This window comes from Cuculus canorus, chromosome 25 (genome assembly GCF_017976375.1).
Source record: "Cuculus canorus isolate bCucCan1 chromosome 25, bCucCan1.pri, whole genome shotgun sequence".
Taxonomy (NCBI): Eukaryota; Metazoa; Chordata; class Aves; order Cuculiformes; family Cuculidae; genus Cuculus; species Cuculus canorus.
This window is the reverse complement of record NC_071425.1, coordinates 1,141,314-1,159,660: the sequence shown is the minus strand read 5'-3', so window position 1 is coordinate 1,159,660 and position 18,347 is coordinate 1,141,314. Positions and strand designations below refer to the sequence as shown.

Genomic DNA, 18,347 nt, shown 5'->3' with positions numbered 1-18,347 from the left:
CCCCCCGCCGCGGTGCACGCCGGGAGTCGTAGCGTTCCTATTTCCCTCCCCCCGCCGCCGCGTTGCACGCTGGGAGTTGTGGTCCCCCACCTACCCACGCCGACGATTGCTTTCCGGTCAGCCCTAACCTCGCAGCCCCAGTGGCGATTGCAACGCAGCCTTCAGGCCTCTCCGTGGAGTCCCCATCGCAGCTGAGAGGCTCAACCGACTCCTCTCCCAATTTCAGGGCGCGAACTACAAGTCCCAGCATGCCCCACGCCGGAAGCGGAAGCGCTACCCGCGGTTTAAGGCGGTTGAAGGCCCCCGGCGTCGCTGTGCTGCTTAAAGGGGCCGCGGCCTGCGAGGAGGTGAGGGAGGGGCTGGGGATCCTTGGGGCGGCGGGGCTGGGGGTCTTGGGCTCCCCTCGCCTGCTGCGGCCTCTCCCGGCGGCGCTGGGGCCGCTGTGTTTGGGGGTCGCTGCCCAAGGCCCTCCCTGCGCGGAGAGCCCCCTCCTTCCGAGGGGAAAACAAGCGCGGGGGGGCGGGGGCAATGGCTTTAAAGAGGGAGATTGAGATGAGATCTTGGGGAGAAATGTTCTCCTGTGAGGGTGGGGAGGCCCTGGAACAGGTTGCCCAGAGCAGTGGTGGTGCCCCATCCCTGGAGGGGTTCAAGGCCAGGTTGGATGGGGCTTGGAGCCCCTGATCCAGTGGGAGATGTCCCTGCCCATGGGAACAGGATGGGCTTTGAGGTCCCTTCTGACTCAAACCATCCCATGATTTCATTATAATCCTCCCCGGTGCTCAGCGTGGGCAGCTCTATTCAAGCCTGACAGGCAAAAGCAGAAGCAAATGGCACTTGTTCCCTCTTTTCCTTCCTGGAGCTCTGCTGGGAGGCTTTTCCTCCAGCGCTGAGGGACGCTGGAAGCCACCCGGAGCAGCGCCGTGTCTGCTCGGATGGATGCGGAGCCTCTGCGGGCCTGGAGCTGGGCAGGGCACTGAGCTGGAGAGGCAGCACCGAGCTGGACTTGATGATCCCTGGTGCGTGCTGGTAGGAAAGAGCGTTCCATGCTGGTGTGGAGGGGCAGAGACCGTTGATGAGTCTGAGTCAGCAAGGAAGATAAAAGATAGCAGGCAAGAGATAAAACCGGACACTTTCTCTGCCAGCAGTGAGTTGAGGGCTGGGGGAGGTGATCTGCCTGGAGCCGGACCCTGCCTAGGGCTCTGTGAACACCCAGGCTGCGTATCCTGGGCCAGGGGAAAGCTGTGAGGCTCTGGGAGCGTGGGGCGTTGCCGGGTGGCTTCCACCTTTAGCATCCTTCTAGCTGGAAGACATTGAAACTATGAGCCCTGGGAACACCGAAATGCAAATTGGAGGAAGATTAAACCAAACCCTGTATCCCAGGGCCCCTTAAACTGAGGCTTTGAGCAAAAACCCTGAAAGAGGATTTGCTGTAACTGGTTAAAGCTACCCCCGAGCTGCCTTCTCGGTTGGGTTTAGGTTGATTTATCAAGTTAAGATCAATTAACTCCAAATAAAGCATAAATAAGATTACGCCTGTGTTGTTATAACACTGGATGAAAGCATAGGGAAAGGATGTGAGCGCTTGGAATCTCCACTTCCAGTTTTTTAACTGCCTGTGGAGCATGGTCTCCCTCTCCTGGGTCTCCCTGCTCTTCAAAGCACCCTTCCAGGAGCTGGGGAATTCAATTCCTCTTCCTGGCAATGCTCCACTGTTCCATTAGGCAATTTCTGAGTCTCTTCTCCCTCCCGCATTTTAATCTGGGCAAGGCTGTCAGGCAGAGCAAGGAGCTCTAAAAGCAATGGGATGGCAGCAGCATCTCCTGGGGAGGTCGGGGAATGTAATGGTCAAGTTCTGCTGAAACTGGTTCTGGCTGGGAGCCCCCAGCACGGGGGAGGATGGGATGGGAGCTCCCACCCGTCGCTGCATTGGGCAAAGTGACTCATGTCGCATTTGGCTCTTTCTCTCCCCTCCTTCCCCAAGGGAGAAATCATGTGCACTGGAGCGTGGGGGTTGTTTTTTTGGGTGGTTCCTCTCGTCCTTCCCCCTTTACGGCTCAAATTGGAAACAGCAGCAGCCTGACCCACCACCAGCGAGAGCTCAATTACTCCAAGACACCATGCAGTGAGCCTGGGTCTCTCTGTCTGTTCCCAAATCCTTCTCTGCAGTTATTAACGCTTTCCTGCTCTCCGGGCAGGATGGGATGGCTGAAGCCTCACAGCCAGTACCTGCAAACCGGTGGAGCTGGATTTTTTAAAGTCTGGTTTGTGGCTCAACCCCTCCCCTTCTCCTGGCTAAAATTAGCACTGTCTTCAGAAGAGCTTTGCTTATAAATAAAGGCTGGGTTTCCAGCACTGCCTGACACTTGGCAGCTCTCATGGCCTAAAAGGCAAGGTTCCAGGCATAAGGAACAGGTGAAGGGTTGTGTTGCCCCTGCCACAAGGCAGCCGTGTCCCTCGGGAGCCCGGGCTGCAGCAGGCGGGGTCCTGCACTGCCGCTTCATTCCCAAACCTCTTGTAAATGATCCTGCAGAGGAGGTGAAACCAGGACGCAGGACAGGCTCGGTCTTCCAGCTCCCCCTGACGAGTATTCCTGGTCTGTGTGCGTGCAGGGGATCCATCTCCAAGGGGTTTCACTGGCTGGACTGGGAATTTATTGGGAGAGAGGGGTTATCTTGCTGTCCTCCCCTTCCTCCAAGCCCTGGTGCTGTGCTCCTGCTGCTGTTGTGGAACAGGAATTAGTGCAGGAGCACGTAATGGTGCAGCAAATCTGCTGCCACGGTCCAGCAGGACCTGGGAATGCTGGAGGGATGTGGTGGAGAAAGCAGCGGGTGTGGTGGGAGCCAGGAAAGCTGGGCACCACTGGGGACCCAGAGGACTTCACAGATGCTTGTTGCCCCCCAGTTCCTGCTGGGAGAAGGGGAAGGGGGATTAGGGAGGAGTGTGAGGGAGAGCAGTTGGAATGCAGACACAAAACCCAGCGCGGTGGGGAAATTGTGCTACCAGGTTTGCTGCTTATGCTGGTGACTTGTGAAAGAGCCGGAGAGAAGCGGGATTATCCGCATCTGGTGCTGATGGGCGACTTGCTGAGGGGGCAGCTGGGGAGCAGGTCTGATCCATGCAGGAGAGCGGGCCCAGCTGCGGGGTCCTGGCACAGGCTGGCTGCTTCCCCAGCTCACAGGGCCCAGCCCAGCTCCTGCTGGGAGGCAGCAAGCAGAGAGGCAGGCCCGTGGGAGAAGGAAATGGGCAGCAAAAACCGAGTTTTCTCTTCCCCAGCCAAACTGGCTCCCCTGGAATTTCAGTGCAAACCTGCCCTTGGGGGGAGTGGGCCGGGCTTTTCCCCCCTGATCTGAGGAGCAAACTGGGGAACTGGGCTCTTGACCAACAGGAGGTACCCTGGGGAAAGAGTTCTCTCGGAGCTGGGTCCACCTTTCCCAGAGACTCCGTTATCTGCCAGGGATCAGGGAAGTGCTGTGGGAGAGGAGGGCAGACAGCTCAGCAGGAGCAGCTGGCTGCCCCATCCCCTCTGAGCTGGGAGCCCTGCTCACCCGTCTGTGATCCAGGGATTTCTGAGCGCTGTTCCAGAAGGCTGTAGGATCCCAGTGCCTCTCCGTGGGCAGGAGGGACCTGAAGAGGTGCCTCAGGCTCTGGCTCTGGTCATGGCACTCTCCAGTACATCCCAGTGGGAGCCTAGCAGGCTGCTGTGCCTCAGGAACACGTAGGGGATTAACGCTGGAAGCTGTTTTCCCTGTGGGCTGAGGGATTTGAATGCATCCTCTTTCTTTTGAGGGAAGAGGATCAGGGAAAGCAGCCGAGTACGGACATGGGGGCTGGAGAGGTGCCTGGAGGGAGGCAGAGCACGCAGGAGACCCTGATGTGTTGATCTTGTCTCACTAATTCCCTTTTTTTTTTCCCCCCTCTGTGCAGATGTTTCCCACTGGGCTCTGGCTCTAGGATGTTGGAGAACCCAGAGGAAGTAAGAGCCTTTTGATGTGGGTTTTGTCTGTTCCTCACTGGAATTTGGCAGCCCTGGAGCAGGTGCTCTTGGCTATGTTGAGGGGTGTGAGATGTCTGTGGGGCAGAGCTGAGGGGCAGCTGATGAGGGGTGGGAAGGGCTGGAGATGTCTGCATTCTGGCTGGGGCAGCACAGCCGGATGAGCCAATGTGGTCGTGGGTCCCTGTCCTCAGGAGCCCCTCTGAGAAGGGGGCATGTTGGCACGGGCGGTGAGCGCTGCCTCCTGCGCTCAGGCAGTGTTTGTGCCGTAGGAGCTGACCACAGTGCGCGTCCAGGACCCCCGGGTGCAGAACGAAGGCTCCTGGAACTCCTATGTGGATTACAAAATCTTCCTCCACGTGAGTTGCAGCCAAGGGAGAGGGGTGAGCTGCAGAGCTTGGCGTGCTGTGCGCGAGGCTCCCAAGCAGGGCTGCGTGGCCGTGTCTGGCTGCGCTGAGCAGGGATGGAAGGAGCTGTGAAGGGGAAGCCGTCAGCAGCCCATCCCTCCTCCTGCACTGTCTCCATGTGGGTCTGAGACCCAGCTTCTCGCCTGGCTCCTTTTCAGGTCTTTAAGACACTTTCAGTTCTTTTGAAAGCTCCCAGTGCTTTGAGGGGATCCCGCAGTCACGGCATGCAGGGAGCTGTGCGGGCAAGATCCTGCCCCTCCTCTGCCTTGCTGCCCTTAATCATGTGCTTTGTTTCCCTGATGGACTTTCTTGCAGACCAACAGTAAGGCCTTTACTGCCAAAACCTCATGCGTGCGGCGCCGGTACCGTGAATTCGTGTGGCTGAAGAGGCAGCTCCAGAAGAATGCTGGCTTGGTGTAAGCACAGTGTTCCCCTCTTTCCCCTCCTGCAGCCACACGCTGCTTCCCATTGCCCTGGGAGAGCCACTGGAACTCAGATATGGATAGAATCGTGGAATGTTTTGGGTTGGAAGGGACCTCAAAGCCCATCCAGTTCCAATCCCTGCCATGGGCAGGGACACCTCCCCTCCCCAGCTTTCCTGGAGCCCCTTTCAGTACTGGATAGAAGTCACAGACATGAACACAGGACAGCTGAGCTCCTGGGATCCAGCTCTGCACACAGCAGGGTCCTGGCTGCTCGTGTTTCTCTACACTGGCATGATCTGACTCTTAGCCGCTGCCTCTGCTCTGTGCATGCAGGCCTGTCCCAGACCTGCCCGGAAAATCTACCTTCTTTGTGGGCAGCACTGATGAGTTCATCGAGAAGCGGAGACAGGGGCTGCAGCAGTTCTTGGAGAAGTGAGTGGAGCATTTTTGAGAGCTGGGAGAGGGACAGGAGACGCTGCTCTGGCCTTGCTTAGAGCTGCTGGCTGTGAGGTGGCACCAGGGCTGGGCTCAGCGTGCGCAGGGCTCAGCGTGCTCTGTGGTCCTCCTGCCTCGCTCATCTTCTTTCCTCTGTGAACAGGGTTGTGCAGAACGTGGTCCTCCTCTCCGACAGCCGCCTGCACCTTTTCCTGCAGAGTCAGCTCTCCATTCCCGAGATAGAGGCGTGTGTGCAAGGCCAAGGCTCGCAGACAGTGACGGAAGCCATCCTCCACTACGCCATGTCCAACTGCGGCTGGGTGCAGGAGGAAGAGAGCCGCCCTGCGCTGCTGCCAGGAGGGAACCTGCACGGCAGGTAACTCGGGCACAAAAGGACCAGCCGTGGGGTGCCGGCAGCTCCTGTGCTGCGCGTGGAGCCGCTCCATGCTGTCTGGAGCAGTCTGGGCTGTGCTCCGAGCCAGCTGGTGCCTCGCTGTCCGTGCCTCTCCTTGCTGCTGTGTGTCTGGTACAGCCTGATTTGAGTCATGGAATGGTTTAGGTCGGAAGGGACCCCAAAGCCCAGCCAGTTTCAACCTCCCTGATTTAGTAGTGGACAGGTACATTTGGATTTGATGATCTCAAAGGTCTTTTCCAACCTAATGATTTTGTGATCCTATGATCCTTGTTACAGTTGGTTGAGGGGATGAGGTTGAGCACGTGTTCCCCAGCCCCAAACAGGCAGGATTGCTGGGAGCTGGATTTCTCGGGCATCTCCTCTGCAGCCCTCCAGGCTGCCCAGAAGGGTGACCTGTTCCGGAGGGCTTAGCAGAAAAGAGCTTAAGTCTCTTCGAACAGCCTAAGCTGAGATTTACAAAGCTCTTTGGCTGCTTTCCCTTCTTAATCTCTGGGGAGCGAGGAGCCTTTGGAGGTTTTCAAAGCTCAGGCTTTCCATGCGTCTTGCCTCGGTCCTTCGCAGCGTGAGTGGGTTTTGTAGTTCCTCATGCACATCAGAGCTTCCGAGCGCTTGTGGCGTGCCATGGAATTAACCAGGCATCTCCTGGTGCGGTGGCTGCCCCGCTGCAGCCATCCGAAGGGATTCTGCACCTGGGGAGGCAGCTGGGCTGAGGGGAGGATGGCGTCCTCAGTCTGCAGCCGCCACAGCTCCCTGCAAGCAGCTGCACAAGCGCAGACATCACCTGCATGTGCGAGTCCTGTGTCCTGTGGCAGGCGCGGGGTCCCTGCTGCGCTCACGGCAGCCCGGAGCGCCTGGCAGAAATGTTCGGAGTCCCCCTGCCCCTCAAATGAGACGCGAGGCTGCTTCTGGCCTCCTGCACTACCCAGTCCCCACATTTCTTCATCTTGGTTTTCAAATAGCAGGAAGAAAGAGGTGTCTGGACCCCAGCGAGAGACCAGTTTTTAACTAGAGCCCTTCTGGTTTTAAGGAAGGGGTTTGAGGGAGCGCAGCAGCCCAGGCCAATGGGTAGGTACCCGGGCAGCGCAGCTTCGGGTGTCCCTCTCGCTGGTGGCAGTCTCCCCCCCTTTCCCGCTCTGGGCTTGCGTGCAAGGGCGAGCGGTTGCTTCTGTGGCCAAACTGCTGGAAGCTGCGGGCTGTGGTGAGGCTGTGCCGAGGGAAAGCAGCCTGTGCTGCGCGGAAGCGGTTGTGCCAAGGAGGCAGCGTTGCTGCGCAGACGTGCAGGCACCTCAGGCCCTGCATCTCCCTCGCATCCCTTCTCCGCTCTGACCTCTTCTCTCTTTCCAGCTGTGCCGGCCTGGGAAGCCCACAGGGTCCGAGGTGCCTGGAGCCCTTCCCGCACTGGAGCGACTTCGGCATGGACGACAGCCACTCGGACAGTCCGGAGGAGCCAGCTGAGCCCCTGGGCGGACAGCGGGAGATTCAGTAAACGGCTCTAGCGACCTCGCCTGCATTCCCCGGGACCTGCAGCCCTCGCTGGAAGAGGGACCGCTGCCCTGCCCGAAGGGTGTCCAGGCTGGTGGGACTGGAGCTGCACTGGGAACATGGCCTTGTCCCAAGCTCTGCAGTGTCTGGGGCTCATGTGCTCTCCCTGATGACTCCTGACTGTCCTCAATGTCCCAGGCAGCGTTCCCATCACTCTTCCCTTTGGAGAGGGGATCTTGTGGTTAGTGAAACCTGTGTTTGTTGTTCCCATGGCCTTTGCTCTCTGACTGATGCAGGAGCAGGGCTGAAGTGGCAGTGGCAGCGAGGCTCTGTGTCTTTGGCACATCCCTGCTCTGGGGCAGGGTGGGATACGCTGGCTCACATCCAGTGAAACGGAGGAAGGCCTTCCTTGGTGCAGGTGTGGGCTGGGAGCAGGGGCTGGCTGCTGCCCAGCAGTCTCTTCACTTCCCCAAATTCCCCTCCATGCCCCAGGTGGGGAAGGCTGCATTTCCCTGGAACAGCTGTGCAGCTCCTGGAGCTGGAGCCCACGCGTGGGGTGCAGATATCGTATCCACACCTGGGGCCTCTTGGCACAGCTTACTCTGTAGGTTGGCTGTGGCTGGGATGCACGGAGAGGAGCTTCCTGTTGGGATCATGGGGGCAGGGAAGGCATCAGTGCAAGGTAGAGGGGATGGTTTGTGTCTCCTGCCCTTTGAGGGAATGCCCCTTCCAGATGTGAAGAAGGAGGTTTGCTCTTCCCAACTGCCGTGCACAGGCGGGAGTGGGAGGCTCAGCGGCAATCTGGTTTGCTGGGAAAGGAGCATGTAGCTGCCTTGGAGTCGGTGTCCAGCAGCGCTTGGGCTCTGGTTCCTCCCAACACCACACCCTGTGCTCTCCTGCACCTCTTCCTCCCACCCTCAGCACTGGTGAAGGCAGAGCCGACGTGCTCTGACTTGAAATAAAAATGAAGTAGAAGAGGCTCGCTGGTTGCTGGCAACGTGTGTCCTCACTGCATGGGTGGAGGGAGCTGCGCTGTGGCCGAGCTGGTGGCAGGGAGACGGCTTTAGGGAAAACAGGGGCTTATTCCACCTCTCACTCTGGGCCTGGAGATATCAGAACCACCAGGGCTGACCCTGCCCCGGGGCAACAGAGAGGCCTCTGGGGTAGTGGCAGGGGACAGACAGGGCTGAGGGGTCCCACCTTGCCCCATCACAAGTTTCACAGCCCTGACCCCGGCTCGGGGGGTCTCAGCCTCACGTGGGGGCCAGGATGCACCGGGGGGAGCGAGGGAGGGTTGGAAACGCGTTGTGGCGCATCTGAAATGTCAGGAGAAGTTCATCGCAAAGGCTGGCAGCTGCTCGAGTGCCAGAGTGCTGCTGCCATTGGCTGCCCCCGTCATGCATATTCATGAGCTTACAGCTCCAAATGGTGCAGCTGTGAGCCCAGCTGCGCCCCACAGGCCTGCTCCTGCACCCCACAGACTCCATCCTGCACCCACATCCCCCTCCTGTGCCCCACAGCACCCATTACTGCACCCACGCATGCACTCTTGTACCCACAGATGTGCTCTTGTGCCCTGTGGACCCATTCCTGCACCCACAGATGCACTCCAGTGCCCCACAGACCTGCTCCTGCACTCACTGTGGCCTTTGCCTGCCCACAGCCTTGTACAGGCACCGTGCGCTGGGCCAGGGTCCTATCCTGCCCTCTGCTCCCTCTCATCCCTCTGGCACAGTTTGCTCCAGGAGCTTGGTCTGGCACTGCCCATCCTTCCCTTGACACCCTGCCAGGAGGGTTCCATCCTCTCTCCTGCCTTCTCACAGGGACATCTGGTGCCCATCGGAGCTGCAGCTGCGGCGCTGCCTGTGTGTTTCAGAGCCAGGCAGGAATTATTTTTAGTGGTGTTGATCAGCTTTGCAAAGCTGTGGGGAAAACAGTGACTCAGAGGCTTTGGCCGGGGAGGGGGGAAGCCCTACTCCTGCTCAGGGGGCGCTGAGCTGTGTCTGGGATAACAGCAGCCGCTGCATCAGCTCCAACCTCGGTACCTGCAGGGGATCCGGGACGTAGGGGCACCTGGAGCTGCTCAGGGTAAAGTTGCCCACCCAGAGCGGGCGAGGATGGCTTAGCACCTCCCTCCCCGCACCCCCACAGCCTGGCGCGTCTCTCTCCTGCCAGAGAAACAGCCTCGCCGCTTGGAAGGAGGCCAGGCTCTCCAGACAGCGCATCCTCAGCCCTCCCCGGGAAGGCTGGCACTCATGGAATCATTGAGGTTGGAAAAGCCCTCTAAGCTCATCCAGTCCAACTGTCAGCCCAACCCCACTGTGCCTCTTAAACCGTGTCCCCAAATGCCACGGCCACACGGTTTTTGAACCCCTCCAGGGATGGGGCAGCCACTGCTTCTCTGGACACCCTGTTCCAGGGCCTCCCCACCCTCACAGGAGAACATTTCTCCCTAAAATCTCATCTCAATCTCCCCTCGTTTACCTGAAAACCATTCCCCTTGTCCTATCCCTGCCCTCCCTGATCCAGAGCCCCTCCCCAGCTTTCCTGGAGCCCCTTTCAGCACTGAAAGCTGCTCTAAGGTCTCCCCAGAGCTTCCTCTTCTCTCAACAACCTCATCTCTCTCCCAGTCTGCATCCCTGCCTGCCCATGGGGTCCCCGCTTGTTCCTGGCGTCCCAACACCTGCACAGCTGTGCTTCGCAGCAGCCCTTCGGCTGCGCCTGCGCTCACCCCGTGGGCGATGCTCCCACCGGAGCCAGACAAGAGCTGTGGGTGCCGGGGCTGCAGCCCGGGGGTTTGGGCACCCTTCCCGGGAAGGCTGCAGTCAGCAGGCACTTACCACCATCTAGTGGTCCTTCAGCCAAGTGCGGGAGGAGGAGGAGGAGGATGCATTGGGTTAACCCTCAGCCATGGGCTGAGATGAGTCTGGACTGGAGAGCTCTGGTGATGCTCAGAGCCGGGACAAGAGGCGAAGGGGCTCTGCTCGCACCCAGCACTGCTTCCAGATCCACGGCAAAGCCTGGAGCAGCCAAATGTGGAGAGGAAAACGGCTTTATTGTGGGCTGCCAGCCCCACCCCGTGCCCATGGCATCGCTGCGGGTACCACGGGGCAGCGCCGGGCTCAGGGGCTCAGCAGGGTGATGGGATGTGGGTTTCCTCATGCACCGTGTTCCCGTGGGAGCTGGGGTTGGGGGGGGACAGCGTAGCCGGTTTCTCAGCGTGGACAGGGAGAGAAGCACCTGGATTTGGGGAGGGGGACACTGAGACACAGGCTGGGACTGACATGGCCTCACACATCAGTGACGAAAAGAGCAGGAGATCTCTGGGCAAACGTGGAGGTCTCGCTGCCCTGAGCTCAGCCACAGATCCCCTCTGCCTTCCCAGCCCTGACCCGTGCCTCAGTTTCCCCAAATGCTTCCATAATGGGGTTTGTTTGGGAGAAAAACAGTGCATGTCCAGGGTTTGGTATCAGTGTTGGTGCTACAGCCAGTGACGCGCAGCGCTCCGGGTCCAACAGAGCTGCGCGCCGCTTCTCTGGGCATGTTTCTCCCATGGAACTTGAAGGATTTGTAAGGCAGGGAGGGACGCGGGGAGGGTGGCATCGTCCCTGAACTGCGACTGTGGTTCCCACGTGAAATGGAGACCAGGAGATGGAGCCAAAGACAATCCTCAAGGCTCAGCCTCTCGGAGACACGAGGGCACCCCAGGAACGGAGCCACCCCCCAGCACCCACCTCCGCGCCCGTCCCCAGCAGGGGCATCGCGGGGTGCCAGCTCTCACCTGGGGGCTGCGCCCCTCATCGCCCCTCCAGGTCGTAGGCGGGTGCCAGGTAATCCTTCGGGACGATTCCCACCACGTCGTTGAGCTCTCCGACCCACCAGCCGTACACGTTGTACTCCTGGGGGGACACAGCCCGAGGGATAGGGGTCAGATCCCTTCCTTCGGTTCCTGGATCCACAGAGAGCAGCCCCCCCGCCTCCCACTTGAAAAGGGCTCCGTCTCACCTCTCCCCCTTGGAAATCCTTTGCTTTCCTTCCTAACCCTCCTCATCCCTCCCCTTTGCCTGGGTCCTGTGGGGCACAGCCTGGGACTCACTCAGCTTTATCACACCCTGATATTTTGGGGTATTTCAGTCACAGATGGGACCTCTAGGGATGTCCCAGGCCCCAGCGCGGCGCTCTGAGAAGCCCCTCCAGGTGGGTCAGACCTGGATAACACATCCCCTCCCTACATTTACACCCGATTTCCCCCTGACAGCAGACGTGGAGGTGAATAACACCGAGAAAACTTCCCCTGGTGGGCGAGAAGAGGGGTTAGCACACACAGGCGTACCAAGTTTGCCATCAAAACAGGAGATAATTTCTTTTCAAAGGAGGTTTTGCAGGTGAAGAACACAACAGTGCATCCCATCCCATGTCCTGCATGAGCTCCGGTGCCCATCCCACCACGCTGGGGGGTTTAACGGATCCTGAGCTCATCCCTGCTTCCCCACGGGCAAAGGCTTCGCTGGGGCTGAGCCACCAGAGATGGACAATTCCAGCTCTGCAGATGGTGCTGCTGGAGTTGGGAAAGGTCCCAGGAGCCCCAACGCTCTCCGGGTTGCGACCCTGATGCTCCTGGGGGACCCGGCACCGAGCGGAGGAAGGAAAGAGCAGGGAGGGATGGGAGCTGGATTCCCTGCACCAACCAGGGAGGAAAAATCCTGCTGCAAAGCCAGAAGGGGGAAAAAAAAATTGGGGTGTCTTTGGTGTAGCAAAGACGCGTGGGCAGAGGGGCCGCGATGCCCCAGGCGCGCGGGGGAGCCCCCGGCCCCCACCCCGGCTCTGCCATAGCCCGAACGCTACGAGGTATTTTAAAATAATTTCTGCTTTGATGAATTGCCGCGGAGTCCGCGATCGCTCATAATCAAAGGGAGGGAAATGCAAATGAGAGCCAGCCGAGAACACGCGGCACCGAGCCTTTATTTCACCGCGCAGTGCCAAAAAGAATTAAAACAACATTAAACTCCCGGCAATAATGTTTAAGTCCTCGTTTCCAAGTGCCAAATTGCACCACTCTGGATCATACAGATGTTCGTTAATTATGCTAATTTTTATTAAACTATTAAAACGAGGAGTGCACTGGCACAGCAAGGCAGAGCCCAGTGCAGGGTGAACTCTGCTCTCGTCTGGAGGTGCTCATTTACATTTCGCTAACGTGCTGATGCCTGAGACCGGCTTGTGGATGGGGGGAGCGAGGAGGAGGAGGAGGAGGAGGGAGCTGGAGGATGGTTTTGCTGGAATCTACCTAATTACACACTAATGGGGCCTTTGTGCTCAGTACCTGCCTGGACTGGGGTTGAGGGGGGTGGGAAGCAATTTAGCTGAGACTCTACAGAAGGGACTGGAAATGCAGTAATTGGGGAGAGAATTGATCCAGAGAGGCTGATGAGCCCTGGGCGGTGCAGGTACAGCAGCATCAGGAGAACCATGGAATGGTTTGGGTTGGAAGGGACCTCAAAGCCCATCCAGTCCCACCCCTGCCACGGGCAGGGACACCTCCCGCTGGATCAGGGGCTCCAAACCCCATCCAACCTGGCCTGGAACCCCTCCAGGGATGGGGCACCACCACTGCTCTGGGCACCCTGGGCCAGGGCCTCCCCACCCTCACAGCAAAACATTTCTCCCTAAGATCTCATCTCCATCTCCCCTCTTTCAGCTGAAAACCACTCCCCCTTTTCCTATCCCTGCCCTCCCTGATCCAGAGCCTCTCCCCAGCTTTCCTGGAGCCCCTTTAGAGAGGGGAGGGGGATGCTCGGCTCCATCCACCTGCTTTACCTCCATCAGGTGTGTGTGGCAGCTCAGGGGGTGCAAGAGGCAGCACCCATGGGTGCTGATGCCACGCCAGGAGCATCTGGGGACCCTGGCAGGGAGCACCAGGCATCAGCCAAGAGGCAAAGCAAAGCCATCGCTCTGCTCCATCCCCTGAAAAGCAGCTGGGAAGAGCAAACTGGGAAAGCAATGCCCTTTCCAGGCTGACACATAACGAGGAACTGGATTTGTGGGTCACACCAACACTGGTGCCCACTCTCCCACTCCAGCCATCCTCCACACGGCTGTAACAGCCTCGCTTCACTCCCAAAATGAAGTGATTTTCTCCCAGAAGCAAGAACACTCCTCAAAGTGCTTCTCCACGTTTCATTCTCAAGATCCCCGGTGCCAAGCGAACCCGAAGCAGACGCTCGTTCAGATAATCGCTCACAATCGGGGCTTTTACGGCGTGCGGGTGCACGGGGCTGTAAAAGGCTTTGTGCTGCTGATCCCCAGCAACGAGGGAGGGGGAAAAGGGGGAAAAGAGATAACAAGATGACAACCACAACCCAGGTTCTCCCCCTGCTTTGCACTACGGCTCCTCCAGCATCGCCTGGAAGAAACAATGCCCTTCCAAGGAAGGGGGAAGCAAAGCCCCTGAATGACCCGGCTGCAGATTCCCCTGTGCCCATCAGAGGGGACATCCCAACGCCTGTGGGATAGCGACGGGAACGTGGTCAGCTGTCCCCTGCATGGCCTCGGATGGACGATTGCCTCGTGGAACACTAAACATGCAGCCACATCTCTCCAGCAGCGCTTCCCCAGCTCCACCAAGCCCCAATCATCCCACCCAACGTCCCCCTCTGCCCTTCGCCCAGGCTCTCTTCCCCCATGGAGCACCGCAGGGATGATATTTACTCCCCAGCGGTGCTTCCAAGCCCTCCTTACCACCACGATCCTTCTCCATCCCTCGTAAACAACCCCATCGGGCTCCGGGGAGGCCATTCATCACCCTCCTTCGCACAGAAGATCAATGACGCTTTGATGGATGCCGAAGGAAAAGCCAATCAGTCAGGGACTTATCGGTTTATGATTGCTCGGCCCCATTATTAGTGCTTGAGTGTCATACATTATTGTTAGGAAAATGGAGGGATCTAATTCATGGATGAGGTATGGCGGGGTCGGCTGACACCGACGAGTTTTATACCAGGTCAGCTATACATCTATTTACCTCCAAAACCAGCTCAGAAAGTGAGGGGTTACCTCTCCTTGGGGGATTTGGAGCCAGCCGTGGGATGCAGCCGCAAACGCCGTTTCCTTGGTTCATTTCCCAGCCTGGCACAAGGAGTCATTCCAGTGATGGTCATGGTCCACCACCACCCACCCCACACCGCTCTTTTGTAGGGTAAATCCTATAGCCCCAAATGATTCCCACTTGCTTCCAATTACTCAATTCTCAGCTGGAGCGAGGAGCTGAGGGCACACAGCTGGGGCACTGCTCCCCTTGTCCCACCTGGCAACACCTGGGGTGGCCACAGCGTCCCACCCCACCAGGGTCCAGGTGTCCCATCCTACTGGGATCCACGTGTCCCATTCCACTGGGGTCCATGTGTCCCATCCCGTCAGGGTCCACGTGTCCCATCCCACCAGGGTCCACATGTCCCATCCCACTGGGGTCCACGTGTCCCATCCCACTGGGGTCCACATGTCCCATCCCACCAGGGTCCACATGTCCCATCCCACTGGGGTCCACATGTCCCATCCCACCAGGGTCCACGTGTCCCATCCCACCAGGGTCCACGTGTCCCATCCCACCAGGGTCCACATGTCCCATCCCACCGGGCTCTCCACATCCCGGCCCAGGAGGGAGCATCTAACAGACATTCGGAGCTCAGAGCAAGCAGAACCGAGGTTGATGGAGGTAGAGGAAGGTGATGGTCCCCAGCTGGGGAAGGTCCATGCAGGGATGACCTCCAGCCCAAGGAGGCAAAGGGGCAGTTCTAGCAAGGACAACAACACAGCTGCTCCTCGAGCTGAGGTCTTTCCAGATGATGGAAGGCGCTCAGCCCATTGGTCCTTTCCCATTAAAACCAAGCAACACCCAACGCACCGAGCGAGGCAGCATCGCGGACCGCGGCACCTGATGAGGAGCCACCCCTGGGCACACCAGGCATGACCTGGCTTGGGCAGGAGGGATGCGCATCCCTGTGGGCTCCTCACCACGATGCCGCGTCTCACGAGGATGGCACGGGGGGACACACGGCCGGGACAGACGGCCGGCGGCCGGACCAGAAGGGGCAGCTGGAGCCCCACCAGCCTCCAGGATCAGGGTTGGGAGACAATAGCGGCGGCAGCATCCGATCCTGATGGGATTGGGAGCCCATGTGAAACTGCCGTATTAATATTTATTCCCTCCAGCGCGCGGCTCGCAGCTCTGCGCCTCCTCCGCCGCGCTCTGACCGCAGCACCAACCCTCAGGCACCGCAAACACAATTGGAAAACAATGTGACGGAAATGTTTAATCTGCTCAGCCCATCTGTGCTGCGTATTTTCTCCCGATCTCCCTGAGAGAGGCGCCTCCGAATCTCCACATTGCCTTTAATATTCTCCTAAATCACCTCCCCACTGCACTTCAAGGGCCATTGCTACAATATCACAGGTTCACCGAGAGTGCACGGGAGGAGGGGGGGGCCGCGAGGGGGGGGCGAGGGGTTGGGGGGGCGGTGGGGATATTTTTTATTTTAAAATATATCCCAGGGATGGTGTTCCCGTGCCCCTCGGACAGCGGGGAGAGAGGGGAGGGGAAGAGAAAAAGGGGGGAGAAAATCAGAGGGAAGTTATTGTGCTGTTGCTGGGAGGCGATTAGCGAAGGCTGTTTAGAAGCAAACAGGCTGGAATGGAGCAAAAAATCATTTCCGAAGAATCGCTTTTATTAATCTCCTTCCTCGGCCGCTCGCTATCGCGTGCAGCTGCCGCGATGCCTCGCTCCGGAGGGCCCCATCCTGTTCTGGGGGGTCACAGGGATAACAGCGGGGATGCTCGGCTGAGGGGTCACAGGGATAACAGCGGGGATGCTCGGGTGAGGGAGGGGTCCCCGAAGCCCTGGGAGCCCCAACAGGGGCCGCGCTCTGCGTCCCAGGGTCCCCCCATCCCCACGCAGCTGTGACCAAGAGCTGCGACGCTCCAGCTCAGATGCATCCCTGCTCCCTGCCTCAGTTTCCCCATTGCACCAAGACCGATCCCACGCAGGCAGCCTTTGAAAGCGGGGGGGGGGGGGTTCCTTTGGAAAATGGGGACGGACTTCTTAGCAGGGCCTGTTGTGATGGGATGAAGGGGATGGTTTTAAACTAAAGGAGGGGAGGATTCAGACTGGATACAAGGAGGAATTTTGTGTGATTCAGGCAATGAAGCACTGGCCCAGGTTGCCCCGAGATGTGGTCAATGCCCCATCCCTGGAAGGGTTCCAGGCCAGGTTGGATGGGGTTTGGAGCCCCTGATCCAGTGGGAGGTGTCCCTGCCCGTGGATGGGGTGGAACTGGATGGGCTTTGAGGTCCCTTCCAACCCAAACCATTCTGTGATTCCACCTCCATCAGGAGACGCTGCTCCTCCACAGCGGGGTGCGGGGGGTGCCCAGGGTGCAGGGGGTGCCCAGGGTGCAGGGGGGCACAGAGGGTGCCCAGAGTACTGAGGGGGTGGAAGGGGTGCGTGAAGTGCAGGGGGGGCAGACGGGGTGCTCAGGATGCAAGGGGAGGTATGGGGGGGGGTACAGGAGGGGTGCAGGGGAGATGCAGAAGGGGTGCATGGAGTATGGGGGGGTGCAGAGGGGGTGTGCAGGATGCAGAGGGTGCTCAGGATGCAGCAGGGGTACTGGGGTGCAGGGGGGGTACAGGGCGGATGCAGAGGGGGTGCAGAGGGGTGCAGGAGGGAAGCAGAGGGGGTGCAGTGGGTGCTCAGGATGCAGGGGGGGTGCACAGAGGGCACAGATGGGGTGCAGAGAGGGACCCAGGCGAGGTATGGGGGTGTACAGGAGGGATGCAGGGAAGGTGCAGAGGCAGTGAGGGGGGTGCTGGGGATGCTCAGGATGCAGAGGGGGTGCAGAGGGGGTGCAGGAGGGATGCAGAGGGGATGCAGAGAGTGTACAGAGGGGGTGCTAGGGGTGGAGGGGGGGTGCAGGGGGGTACAGGGGAGGATGCAGGGGGGTGCAGATGGGGTACATGGAGTGCAGGGGGTGCTCAGGATGCAGAGGGGGTGCAGGGAGGGTGCAGAGGGGGTGCAGGGAGTGCTCAGGATGTAGGAGCGGTGCAGAGGAGGTACAGGGGGGATGTGGGGAAGATGCAGAGGGAGTGCAGGGGGTGCTCAGGATGCAGAGGGGGTGCAGAGGGGGTACTGGGGGTGCTCAGGATGTAGGAGCGGTGCAGAGGGGGTACAGGGGGGCTGCGGGGAAGACGCAGATGGAGTGTAGGGGGTGCTCAGGATGCAGAGAGGGTACAGGAGGGATGCAGAGGGGATGCAGAGAGTGTGCAGAGGGGGTGCTGGGGTGAAGGGGGGGTGCAGGGGAGGATGCAGGGGGGGTGCAGATGGGGTACATGGAGTGCAGGGGATGCTCAGGATGCAGAAGGGGTGCAGGGAGAGTGCAGAGGGGGTGCTAGGGGTGGAGGGGGGTGCAGGGGGGTACAGGGGAGGATGCAGGGGAGGTGCAGATGGGGTACATGGAGTGCAGGGGATGCTCAGGATGCAGAAGGGGTGCAGGGAGAGTGCAGAGGGGGTGCTAGGGGTGGAGGGGGGTGCAGGGGGGTACAGGGGAGGATGCAGGGGAGGTGCAGATGGGGTACATGGAGTGCAGGGGATGCTCAGGATGCAGGGGGAGTACCGGGGGGGTTCGAGGGGGCGCGGGGCTGTTGGCCGGGCTGCATCCCGCCGTTGCCATGGCAGCCGCTCCCGCTTGGCTCCGCATCCCCGGGGGCGGCAGCGGCTCCACCTGCTCCTCCGACCCCCGGCGGGGTCATAGCCAGGTCGGCAGAATAAATGAACGTGAGCACTAATGATGTGTTTGCTGGCTGTTTATGCTCTCTGTGTGTCAGGGGCACTCACATTTAGAGAGCTCATTATGGCTGCAATTAGACTGCACCATTGCTGGATATTTAACTCCTTTTTCTTTTAAATTAGCATTTTAATAACGTGCTTTGAGCAGGGGAAACAAAATGACCATTTTTCACGGACAAACTTCCGAGCTGTAGGTGCAACTTTAATGGCAAAGTTGCAAAGGAGGTGAAATAAGCCCAGGTTTGGTCCCTTCCCACCCATCCCTGCCCTCTCCCCGCTCCTCCCTGACACCAGGAATGGGGGGGACACACCGGGAGGGGTTTGTATTTGCTTTCTCGCACACTCCATTTCCTAAATT

The 18,347-nt window shown here is 59.3% G+C and overlaps 2 protein-coding genes across 10 annotated transcripts in view; one reads left to right on the top strand and one right to left on the bottom strand.

The window, feature by feature from the left end:
* The first annotated feature begins 248 nt into the window (after positions 1–248).
* Positions 249–8,129, top strand: SNX11 (sorting nexin 11). Of its 4 annotated transcripts, XR_008453602.1 has the most exons (8): positions 249–347; positions 3,925–3,973; positions 4,264–4,350; positions 4,714–4,814; positions 5,157–5,255; positions 5,422–5,634; positions 6,633–6,738; positions 7,018–7,156. XR_008453602.1 is itself a non-coding variant. In XM_009571108.2 (7 exons), the coding sequence occupies exons 2-7, from the start codon at positions 3,953–3,955 to the stop codon at positions 7,157–7,159; spliced, it is 663 nt and encodes a 220-aa protein (XP_009569403.1). In that variant the 5' UTR covers positions 249–347; positions 3,925–3,952; the 3' UTR covers positions 7,160–8,129. The 4 variants fall into 4 exon arrangements, 3 of the variants coding, with proteins under 3 accessions (XP_009569403.1, XP_053944695.1, XP_053944694.1); XM_009571108.2 differs by lacking the exon at positions 6,633–6,738 and having other exon boundaries at positions 7,018–8,129; XM_054088719.1 differs by lacking the exons at positions 249–347; positions 6,633–6,738 and adding an exon at positions 665–1,016 and having other exon boundaries at positions 7,018–8,129.
* A 2,055-nt stretch (positions 8,130–10,184) lies between these two features.
* Positions 10,185–18,347, bottom strand: part of SKAP1 (src kinase associated phosphoprotein 1) — a 157,760-nt gene continuing 149,597 nt past the window's right edge. For 5 of the 6 annotated variants that reach the window (XM_054088453.1, XM_054088449.1, XM_054088451.1 and 2 more), the window contains 2 exons: positions 10,937–11,054; positions 10,185–10,395 (listed from right to left, as the gene is read on the bottom strand). In XM_054088453.1, the coding sequence (XP_053944428.1) occupies positions 10,953–11,054 (102 nt within the window). In that variant the 3' untranslated portion in view covers positions 10,185–10,395; positions 10,937–10,952. The remainder of the gene's footprint in view (positions 10,396–10,936; positions 11,055–18,347) is intronic. The other variant, XM_054088450.1, reaches the window with a different exon arrangement.

Coding starts and splice junctions, on each gene's coding strand:
- SNX11 (XM_009571108.2), top strand. CDS start 3,953: ATGTTGGAGAACCCAGAGGAA. Junction 3,974..4,263: donor TGTTGGAGAACCCAGAGGAA/GTAAGAGCCTTT, acceptor TTTGTGCCGTAG/GAGCTGACCACAGTGCGCGT. Junction 5,635..7,017: donor GGAGGGAACCTGCACGGCAG/GTAACTCGGGCA, acceptor CTCTCTTTCCAG/CTGTGCCGGCCTGGGAAGCC.